This window comes from Orycteropus afer, unplaced genomic scaffold (genome assembly GCF_000298275.1).
Source record: "Orycteropus afer afer isolate SDZICR_OR568_19922 unplaced genomic scaffold, OryAfe1.0 scaffold00002, whole genome shotgun sequence".
Taxonomy (NCBI): Eukaryota; Metazoa; Chordata; class Mammalia; order Tubulidentata; family Orycteropodidae; genus Orycteropus; species Orycteropus afer.
The window spans coordinates 10,403,102-10,414,481 of NW_006921589.1; the positions used below are offsets into that span (position 1 = coordinate 10,403,102).

The 11,380-nt window shown below is 56.8% G+C and overlaps 2 protein-coding genes across 2 annotated transcripts; one reads left to right on the forward strand and one right to left on the reverse strand.

The window, feature by feature from the left end:
- Window positions 1–825: 825 nt before the first annotated feature.
- TMEM198 (transmembrane protein 198) lies at window positions 826–5,646 on the reverse strand. Its single transcript, XM_007957641.2, has 4 exons — window positions 5,481–5,646; window positions 2,501–3,076; window positions 1,326–1,528; window positions 826–963 (listed from the first exon to the last, which is right to left on the reverse strand). The coding sequence occupies exons 1-4, from the start codon at window positions 5,644–5,646 to the stop codon at window positions 826–828; spliced, it is 1,083 nt and encodes a 360-aa protein (XP_007955832.1).
- A 1,173-nt stretch (window positions 5,647–6,819) lies between these two features.
- On the forward strand, window positions 6,820–11,355 carry CHPF (chondroitin polymerizing factor). Its single transcript, XM_007957840.2, has 4 exons — window positions 6,820–7,139; window positions 8,150–8,723; window positions 9,621–9,800; window positions 10,096–11,355. The coding sequence occupies exons 1-4, from the start codon at window positions 6,826–6,828 to the stop codon at window positions 11,353–11,355; spliced, it is 2,328 nt and encodes a 775-aa protein (XP_007956031.1). The 5' UTR covers window positions 6,820–6,825.
- Window positions 11,356–11,380: the final 25 nt, after the last annotated feature.

Genomic DNA, 11,380 nt, shown 5'->3' on the forward strand with positions numbered 1-11,380 from the left:
GAGACAATAAACATGGTACAGCTTCTTTGCCTGCCTCTCTGTGTGACGTTGGAAGGCAGACCCTCTCCAGAGCTCCTCTGCATTTGGTACATGGGGACCAAGGGCTGCTGTGCTCACAGTTTGGCTCATAGCACTGCCAGCCACTGAAGACCACCACTCCTGGCAGAGGCCACACAGTTTGGCACATTTATAAAAGATGTAAAAGAGGGTGGGCAGGAGGAGATAGAAGCATGAGGTGTCTAAGGTGGCATGACAGACACCAGACATGCATCGTGCACTTGAACCCTCCCCAGCCCAGCACCCCTCACCCCCATCCCCTCCCAATGCTCTCTGGGGCTAGTGGCTTTGCAGAAGACAGGAGACCCAGGTGAGGGGTGCTGTTGTTTGCCCCATGGACAAGGATGAGAACCCTTAGATGGAGAGTCTGGTTGAGAGGAGGGAGATGGGTCAGGGAAGGCAGGCCCCCTTCACACAGACATGCAGGAGGGTGGCCTGTGGCCCCCAGCAGGAGGCAAGGAGGCAGGCCAACCTTGGAGAAGCCCTACCAATCAGAAATCTAAGGCAAGGGTCCAGTGTCCCCTCCAAGCCCACCCCCTGCACACACACACAGGCGACACACTCACAACCCTGAGCACACCCCAATGGGCCTCACACCCCACATCCCTCGGAGGCTGCCCTCAGGCCAGGCCTCGCCTGAGACTACTAGTCTTCCTTCTTGAAGCTAAGCCAGTCCTCCAGGCTAGGGAGAGGGATAGCCAAGGGCCACAGGGCCATTCGGGCAGAGCTGGTGACCGAAGAGTCTAAGCGTGCGAAGCGTCTCTCCTGCTATACTCGCACAGGGGGCCCTGAGCATGTCGTCAGCAGCCCCTGGGACCCATAGTCATAGTCTGCATCAGTGGGCGAGGCCATGAAGGAGCTCAGTGAGCTGCCTGTCTGCCGGTCCCGGAAGCTCTGGATGTAACTCTGTGGGGAAGTAAACACAGGTGTGAGAGTCCCACTGCACACCCTGCTCCGACAGCCAACAGGCAGACAGCCTTCCCCTGCACCCCCACAAGCCTGAGACTCACCCTAGACAGCCAGAGACCTAGGACCTCACCACACCCGTAAGCCACATCCCCGAGACCCCACGCCATACCCCATTTAAACTCATACTTGGGAACATCTCTCCCCTAGTCCCTGAGCTGACCCACCAGGCTCCTGGTATAGGGGTGATGACAAGTGCACAAACACTAGGCTGCTTCTAGACAATGACCAGCCAACCCTGCTGGGACAGAGCCCAGCCGGTCCCTTTCCCCCGTTGGGGCTGGAGAGGCTGGGGCGCTCACCGGGGAGAGGACATCTCCATTAAAGCGTTTGATGGGTACTGGTCTGCGCCGATAAGCAGGGTCGGGAGGGCCAGGCCTTGGAGGAGCCCGGGGGCCTCTTGCGGGGGCCCGCGGGGGTCTCTTCTTCCGCCGCTTCTCCTTGCGCTCTTCCTGTTGCCGAATCCTCATCAGCTGCACACGTCGTCGCTGCCGGCTGATGACCACTTTGAGGGGATGGGCGGAGTGGGGGTCTCAGAGGCCTATGGGCCTCATCTTCCCCAGGCTTCCAGATTCCCCTTTTCCATGCCCCACCCCTTTTCCTGGTCTCCCACCTCCCAGATAGGACCCCTTGCACTGGCTCTGTCTTTGGATGGCCTTTATGGAAAGATCTCTGGACTTCAGCATCCCTTCCCTGGCTGTTACCCTCTTCCAGGCCTTAGCCATAGATGATTCACCTGGGTCAGCCACCATCATCACTCAAGTGATGACCCACAGCTGCTTCCTAACTGGTTTCCCCCTTCTATGCTTATCTGTCTCCAGTATTTTTTACACTCGGCAGCTAGAGTGAACATCTCAAATGCTAAATTCAATCCTGTTCCCCACTTTACACCTTCCAATGGTCTTCCATCACCCTTCTAACACAACCCAGAGTCTTCATCATGGCCCAGAGGGACCAGACGATTGGCCCAGTTCCTGTCCCTCGCACACTACAGTCCAGTCAAGCAAGCCAAGCCCATTTCCTTCTCAGGGCCCTCTCCCTTGCTGTTCCCTCTTCTCTTTGCATGGCTGGCTCCTCATCCTTCAGGTCTCTGCTTAAATGTCACCTCCTCCTTGGCCTTCCTTGACCATCCAATCTATAATAGGTCACTCATTGTTTCTGTCCCTCTCTTTCATGCCACCCCACACAGTTGGAATTATCTTGTTTCTTGACATGGTTATTGTCTGTCTCCTCCCTCCCCAAATGTTAACCCACAGGGGCAGGTACTTGTCTGGTTTCTATGTTGTATTCCCAGTGCCTGAGATGGGGTCAGCCCAGAGCCAGAGGTCCATGCATTGCAGTGCTAGCCTCCCAGGCCCTGAGTGAGTCAGCTATGTAACCTCAATGAGGCCTCTGTCCCCCACTCCCCAATGGCTTAGTCCCCCACCCATCCGTGGCCACCCATTCCTTTCATGCCCACCTTGGCCTGTGCCCTCACCTTCTGTGTGGGAGTCCTTCTCAGCTGTCACCCGCCACTGCACCAGGACACCCATCAGGCTGAGCAGGGGCCAGAGTGCCAGCAAGGCCCAGCTCCGCCAGCAGAGTGGGGGTACAGGGGCAGCCCGTAGCCGCTCCACTGCGTATCGCCCCAGCAACAGCAGCTCGGCAAAGTAGTCGGCGGCGGTGGCAATGAGTGCAGCACCAGTCACAGCAGTGGCCAGAGTGGTGAGAGGGCGTGGCCAGCGTAGTGTGAGCAGGGCACAGAGCAGGCCGCCTCCCAGCAGCAGCCCCAGTGGGCCCCACACAGAGCCTGGCTGGTAGTAGGGTGCAGAGCCCAGCAGGGCGGCAGCGGCGAGCAGCAGGCCGAGCAGCAGCCCCACCAGGAAGAGGCCTACACTGCGCACCAGCATGGCCACCAGCCCGCAGAGCAGCCCGATGCCCAGCGCGATGCCTGCGCTCGCCCCAGCACTCAGCTGTGTCTCCAGCACCCGCTCCCGGTAGCACAACAGGAAGATGACCACTGAGCCAAACAGCAACCCCGTGAGGAAGAGCACTGCCTTGAAGCAGCGGTAACCTGGAGGGGAACAGGGACTAGTGAGGGACTAGAATGAGGTTACCAGGCTGAAGGGAGGAGGTAAGAGAGGTCAGCGACATGGGGTCACAGAGGAATCAGAGACAAGAACACTAAGATCAGAAAGTTGGGGGGTCATTGGAGCAATGGGGGCACTGATAATAGGGCCACTGAGTTTAGATGAGGCCAGAGAAGTAAGGTCATTGGGAGTCCCTAGGAAAACAGACAGAGTCATTGAGATAAAAGGATTCGGGTCTTTGAGGGTCAGAAGCATCAAAGATAAATCACTGAAGTCAAGAGTGAATGGGGAAAGAATCATCGGGATCTTTGGGATCATAGGGGTCAGTCATTGGGGTCACAAGACTATCAGCAACAGTCATTAGGATCTTTGGGGGGGAGTGTTCAGAAAGAAAATATTTGGAAATCAAAAAGAACTAAAGACATGGGGTCACATGGGTTCAGAAAGATGAGATCTTTGAAGGGTCACAGGTTCAGAGAGATGGGATCATTGGAGAACATAGAAGCAAGGTTATTGGGGAGGGTTCTTGAAGATGACATCTTTGCAGGTCAGAGGATTGACAGAGGTGAAATCATTGAAAGTATCAAATGGTTTCTGAGAGGGGAACATTAATTGAAGTCAGAGAATTGGGAATACTGGAGATCATGGCAGGAGAGGGGCAGTCAGTCAGTCATAGGGATGAGAGAGCTAGGAGTAACCAGGGATTGGAGGTAAGACTAATAGAGGGGCCAGAGAGATGGAAGGTAATGAGATAAGTGGGGTGGTGGTGGAGGTCACTAGGTTTTACAAGGAGTCATAGGGGGTGGTGGAGGTCACTAGGTTTTACAAGGAGTCATAGGGAGTTAAAGGATTATAGAGGAAATGGCTGGTTGTGAAGTTTCAGAAAAATGGAAGTTATGGGACTAATAGGGTACCTGGAAAGGTGATGAAAATGATCCTGAGCAGCTGGGAAGATGGAAGTCAGAGATAAGGACCAAGGGGTCAGGGAGAGCCAAAGAGAAAGGTCATAAAGATGAAATTCAGTTCCAGAAATGAGGGAAAGTATCAGACTCCAGAAGGTTCTGGGATCAGAGAAAGAATGGGACATGGATGAGGGTTCAGAGTCCAAGAGTATGGAAGTGGAGGCATCCAAGAGGGGTAGGTGGCAGGGCAGCCCGAGCAAGGGAAAATGGGGCTGTACTGAGCACCATGCAGAGGGAGTAGGTAAAGACAGTGGAAGGGGTGAGGGGATACAGACAACGTGGAGGCCCCAAATGTGTTCCAAATCCTTGGGCAGGCACTTCCTCCTGCCCACTTTGCAGTTGTTCAGCCCAGAGTTTGGGGGTGGAAAGGGAAGGATCATGTGGCTCCCACTGGTGTCTACTCAGGCATTCAAGGGGGTGGTGATGTGGAGCTGCGGGACAAAAGTTTCTCCCCACCTCTGCCCAGACTGAAACCCAAATCTCCTTCCCTCCTTTGCCCCCAGTGCTTCTAGTAGCCCATAATCTTCCTTTGGAGGCTTTACTTGGGTCCCTAGCCCATAGATTCACTATGAGTCAGAATCAACTCAAAAGCAGTGGGTTTGGTTTTTTGCTTGGCCCATAGAGCTTACTCCTCTATTGTAGAATCACCAGGTACTTACTCCAAGCTCCCTCTAGCCCATATGGCACCACTGTGCAAACATGAAAAAGGTGTGCCTCCCTTTATGCCAAAGAAGCCCTGTGCTAAGGCTCAGAGTTTGGCAAGTGGAGCTTGGGCTGGATTTCAGCCCCCACTTGCCTATTCAATTGAGCTTCGAGCAGTATGCATTCTGTACAACTGTCCCCAAAAGCCCTGATTACTGGAGCCTGCCTTGTAGGCAAACTTTATATATGTTAACTGCCATCCAGCCCCTATCCAGCCCACTCTAATATGTATCACAGGTATGAATGTTCCAGGAGTCTTTCTCATTATCAGACAATAAACTCTGTGGTAAGGGACCATGTTTATTCACTGTGCTAAATGTTTTCAGTGCCTACCTAATGCAGTGACCCAAACACTATTATCTCCTCTTCTGTAGCTGCAATTTATTGAGTGCCTGCTAATTTGCACAACAGCCTAATGTGACACAAATATCATTGTTCCTGCAGTTCAGATGAGAAAACAGGCTCAGAAAATTGAGGTTAGCATGCTCAAGGCATCACAATTAGTAAAGTGCAGAGCCAGGTTCAAACTCAATCATGTTTAATTAGAAAACCTGTATTCTCTAGAATCTATAGTCTATCTGATCTATAAACATGTGTGGGATGAAAGGAAGAGAAGGATAGTTATTCATGGTGGTGGTGGTTCCAGAGAAAATTGGGGTGCCCCAGAAAAAGAACTCAGGGAAACAGTGGGGAGCCCAGATGAGGAATGAGATGGGGATCTCACCAAAGAAGCAGTAGATGACTCCAAACAGACAGCACATGATGCAGACGAGGGCCGGGAGCGCCTGGTACCTGCGCTCCAGAGGCTGTTCACAGGGTGCCCCCCAGAAGGCGTCATCTGGCTCAGGGGGCAGCAGCTGGAACCGCAGCGTCGCCACAGTGCCTGGCATAGTGCTGGGAATGGAGAGGTGTTACCCTCCCAGGTCAGCCTGACAAAGAGGAAGTTGGGGTCAAGGAGGAGTCTTGAGTTCCCACTGGTGTGAGGATAGGAGTGGGAGTGGGAGAACTAGGCGAGGGCATCGTGGACAAAGGAAAGGTTCCTACATCGTGCAGCTCTGGAAGCATCCCTGGAGCGAAGGCAAAAGACAAGGTTAACAGAAGTGCCGGGCTAGAGAGGGCTGGTGGAGAAGTTAAAAGGGAGACTGGGAGTAGGGGAGATGAGGGCACTTCAGCCAGTGAGGAGGAGGCAGCTGGCAGCCTCGTGGGCGGCCAGGTCTGGGAATGTCCAAGATCTACCTGGGCTGGAGGACCTGAGCTTCTGAGCTGAAGAGGCGGCGCCGTGGCCAGAGGATCCGAGGATGCGGGGCCCCAAAGGCCCCGATTGACTGGGGTCCGAAAAAAGTCCACCGTGCGGGGACGGAAGCTGCTGTGCCAGAGGGACCGGCCTCTGCGCGGCGGCGTCGCTGCTCCGCCTCCAACACCGGGTGGCACTCCAGTGCCGCGGCGTCCGGGGACTCAGGCTCCTGGGGAAAGGAAAGGAGCAGGAGCAGGGGCTCGGGCCGCCCCAGAACCGCGGCCCCATGCCCTGAGCCCGCCCGCGGCCTTTGGTGCTGATGGACAGCTCCGGCCTCAGCTGCTGACGTCACTCAGAGCGCACCATCCAGGCAGGGGCGGGCTGCTTCTGATGTCACCAGGGACGCACCAACCACGCAGGGAGAGGCCGGGAGCTCCGCCCCCGACGTCTCCCTCTCGCGCACTGAGGAGGGGGCACTTCCGGGGGTCCTTTCCCTTTAACCTCCCTTTCTCCTCCCTCCGGGGTAGCTAGAGTCCGAGACCCCACCCTGAGGGCGGGGTTTGGGCAGTGACACGTCGGACCGCGGCGGCTGCGACGGAGGCTCCGGCGCCCTGCGCAAGTATCGCGGCGGCACAGGGCGGCCGCTGGAGGGGGTTCGGAGCGCGGCGAGCGGTATCCTGCTTGGGCCGCGGGCTCTTCTCCGCGGGGAGGGAGCGGGCCCGCCCGCTGGGCCCGGGTCCCCCGGATCCGCCCCCTCCCCGGTCCCGCCCCCTCAGAGCCTCTTAGGAGCTGCTCTGGGGCTGTGCCGGGGCCGAGGGCCCGCGGTCCGTGCGCCATGCGGGCGTCGCTGCTGCTGTCCGTGCTGCGGCCCGCGGGGCCCGTGGCCGTGGGCATCTCCCTGGGCTTCACTCTGAGCCTGCTCAGCGTCACTTGGGTGGAGGAGCCGTGCGGCCCAGGGCCGCCCCAGCCCGGAGACTCTGATCTGCCACCGCGCGGCAACACCAACGCGGCGCGCCGGCCCAACTCTGTGCAACCTGGAGCGGAGCGCGAGAGGCCTGGGGCTGGCGGAGGAACCGCGGAAAACTGGGAGCCGCGTGTCTTGCCCTATCATCCTGCGCAGCCTGGCCAGTCTGCCAAAAAGGCCGTCAGGTAGGGGTCGGTCCCGCCCCCTGGTCACTGGCCGGGGCGCGCGCGCCTGGGAGGCTGCTAGGGGCCGGGTCAGGCTCCGGAAGGAAGGGGCTGGCCGGCCAGGAAGTCTTTGGGCTTTGATAACTTCCGATGCCCTGCTTCCCCGAGAGCAGTGAGACCCGTCAGAGACCCTGTCTAGGCCCTGTCCCGGACTGGGCTGAAATTGTCCGCTTCTGTCCTAAATCTGCTGGACCTCATGGTCCCCCAAAGATCTTCTTAGCTCCCTGGCTGGTTTTTGAGGCTGGAGAAATGGTATATAAGGAAGATGTAAAGAGACAGAAAAACCTAGGATTTATCTATAGCTCTTGTCCCTGGGTAGGTTACAAGAGCCACCTGGAAGGGAGGTGGAACTCATCCCATTAATGCTTTGCCTGATGAGTTTAAATAATTTCGCCTGACACTGTGTTCAAATTCCAGTTCTGTAGTTTACATTCTGCTTTACAGCAGGTAAATTATTGGAACGGGTGAACCCCAGACAGCCCCTTCCCCAAACACATTCAGTGCTGTATGTTCCTTTACGTCATTGACGTGGTACATTTCTGGCATAATAACCTGTTTATGTAGAGATGACCAGGATGGACTCAATGGCAGTGGGTTTTGGTTTTATATACATAGTATATAGCATAGGTATTAAGCCACCAAGAATTTGGCTACATGCTTTAAATAGACACAGTCATCCTCATTTTACAATCAGGCTACTGCACCTCAGATGAGAGAAATAACTTGCTCAAAGATCCATAACTACTAAGTAGTGAAACCAAGACTGAAACCCACATCGTAGGTCTCATATTTGCAAGAAAATTTGTATACCTCAAATGCAATCATTGTGTAGCTAAGGCTAATATTTACTTTAAATCCTATGACCTTATTCATAGGTAAGGAAACAGGCACAGAGATGACATAATTTGCTCCAGGCCAGAACCCGTGTGCCCTGTTGTCTTTTCATAACCTTGTGCTGTCTCCTCTCCTAGGACCCGCTACATCAGCACAGAGCTGGGCATCAGGCAGAGACTGCTCGTAGCAGTGCTGACCTCACAGGCCACATTGCCCACGCTGGGCGTGGCTGTGAACCGCACACTGGGGCACCGGCTAGAGCGTGTGGTGTTCTTGACTGGTGCTCGGGGCCGCCGGGCCCCACCAGGCATGGCGGTGGTGACACTGGGTGAGGAGCGGCCCATTGGGCACCTACATCTGGCGCTCCGCCACCTGCTGGATCAGCACGGCGACGACTTTGACTGGTTCTTTCTAGTGCCCGACACCACCTACACGGAGGCTCACGGACTGGCGCGCCTAGCTGGCCGCCTCAGCCTGGCCTCCTCTGCTCACCTCTATCTGGGCCGGCCCCAAGACTTCATCAGTGGGGAACCTGCCCCAGGCCGCTACTGCCACGGCGGCTTTGGAGTGCTGCTGTCTCGCACACTGCTGCAGCAGCTGCGCCCCCACCTGGAAGGCTGTCGTAACGACATTGTCAGTTCGCACCCTGACGAGTGGCTGGGACGCTGCATCCTGGACGCCACCGGCGTGGGCTGCACTGGAGACCACGAGGTGGGAAGATGAACCACCCCACTGGTGCCTTCTAACTGAGCTTCTGTATTTCCCCCTGAGAAGCAGGGGGTGGGGGAGATAACAGGCCTGGATTTCTGTGCTGGTTCTGTCACATTTCCTATCCCCGTGACTATAGGTCAGTGATTAAATCTCCTGAACTTCAGTATCTTCGTCCATGTCAGTGGAATTAATCATTGCTTGGAGTTGTTATAAGGATTAGAGAAAATAAGGAGGCCTTATCAAGGAGCCCTGGTAGTACCATGGTCAAGCGCTCAGCTGCTGACAGGAAGGTTCGCGATTCAGACTGACTCTGTGGCTCTGTGGGAGAAAAGACCTGGCCTAAAAAACCATATGGGGCAGTTCTAGTCTGTTGTGCGGGTCGCTATGCGTCCAAAGCGACTAGACAGCACATAGTAACAACATAATAGATGTCAAAAGCAAAAAAACCAAACTTCCTGCCGTCAAGTTGATGCCAACTCATAGCGACCCCCATAGGGTTTCCAAGGCTGTGAATCTGTACAGAAACAGACTGACTCATCTTTCATCTGTGGAGTGGCTGGTGGGTTCAAACCACTGAGCTTTTGGTTAGCAGCCAAATGCCTTAACCACTGCACCACCAGAGCTCCTTAATAGATGTCAGTGTTAGCTATTATTTTATTTAAGCTCCTGGAGAGTTCTGTGAGATAGGACAGGAGTAGGCGTGCCTGTTTCACAGATGAGCTAGCAGAGGCCTGCTGAAGGTCACACAAGCTGACAGTGGATCAAAGTGGACCTAATCCTACTGAATTCTGACTCCTCGTCCACAGGAGGTCAGGGAGATGAGACGCTGACTGTGAGGCAGGAAGAAAGCATGTCCTGTCATTCTTCCCTTTATGGATCCTTCCCTTCTCTCCCCAGGGGGTACACTATAGCTGTCTGGAGCTGAGCCCTGGGGAGCCAGTGCAGGAGGGGGATCCTCGTTTCCGCAGCACCCTGACAGCCCACCCTGTGCGTGACCCTGTACACATGTACCAGCTGCACAAGGCTTTTGCTCGAGCTGAGCTGGAACGCACATACCAGGAGATCCAGGAGCTGCAGGTATGGTCTGGGCTGGGGTCAGGCAGGGTCTGAGAGGTCTCAGACTCCAGGGAGATAGAAAGTTAGCTCCCAAATCCCAGAGCAGACCTGCCTCCCAACCCCTATCTGTTTCCACCCTCCAGAACTACCCTCCTTTTAACTCTTAGGCTGCCTCCATCCGGGGAAGGCCTGAGAGGGCAGAGGTTGACAGGAGGCAAGGAGCCATCCTGTTTGGCACCTGCTGCCTGCCCAGTCCCCCGACTATGGGCTGGCCCTTGTGGCCTCTCCCTTTCTTATACTCATTCCTCCAACCCAGTGGGAGATCCAGAATACCAGCCGCCTAGCTGCCGATGGCGAGCGGGCAGCTGCCTGGCCCGTGGGCATTCCAGCCCCCTCTCGGCCTGCCTCCCGCTTTGAGGTCCTGCGCTGGGAATACTTCACGGAGCAGCATGCTTTCTCCTGCACTGATGGCTCGCCCCGCTGCCCGCTGCGTGGGGCTGACCGAGCTGACGTGGCCGACGTCCTTGGGGCAGCCCTGGAGGAGCTCAACCGCCGCTACCATCCTGCCCTGCGGCTCCAGAAGCAGCAGCTTGTTAATGGTTATCGCCGCTTTGATCCCGCCCGGGGCATGGAGTACACGCTGGACCTGCAGCTAGAGGCACTGACCCCCCAGGGTGGCCGCTTGCCCCTCACTCACCGGGTGCAGCTGCTCCGGCCACTGAGCCGTGTGGAGATCCTCCCTGTGCCCTATGTCACCGAGGCCTCTCGTCTCACTGTTCTGCTGCCTCTGACCGCAGCTGAGCGTGACCTGGCCCCTGGCTTCCTGGAGGCTTTTGCCACCGCAGCACTGGAGCCTGGTGATGCAGCAGCAGCCCTGACGCTGCTGCTGCTGTACGAGCCCCGCCAGGCCCAGCGGGCAGCCCACGCAGATGTCTTCGCACCTGTCAAAGCCCACGTAACAGAGCTGGAGCGGCGTTTCCCTGGGGCGCGGGTGCCCTGGCTCAGTGTGCAGACAGCAGCCCCTGCACCCCTGCGCCTCATGGACTTGCTGTCCAAGAAGCACCCGCTGGACACACTGTTCCTGCTGGCCGGGCCAGACACGGTGCTCACACCTGACTTTCTGAACCGCTGCCGCATGCATGCCATCTCTGGCTGGCAGGCCTTCTTTCCCATGCACTTCCAGGCCTTCCACCCGGCCGTGGCTCCACCGCAGGGCCCTGGACCACCGGAGCTGGGCCGTGACACAGGCCGCTTCGACCGCCAGGCGGCCAGCGAGGCCTGCTTCTATAACTCTGATTATGTGGCAGCCCGCGGGCGGCTAGCAGCAGCCACAGAGCAGGAGGAGGAGCTGCTGGAGAGCCTGGACGTGTATGAGCTGTTTCTGCGCTTCTCGGGCCTGCACGTGCTGCGGGCGGTGGAACCAGCCCTGCTACAGCGCTACCGGGCCCAGCCGTGCAGCGCGCGGCTCAGCGAGGACCTGTACCACCGCTGCCGCCAGAGCGCACTCGAGGGCCTCGGCTCCCGCACCCAGCTCGCCGTGCTGCTTTTCGAGCAGGAGCAGGGCAACAGCACCTGACCCCGCCAGTCCCTGGGCCCTGGCA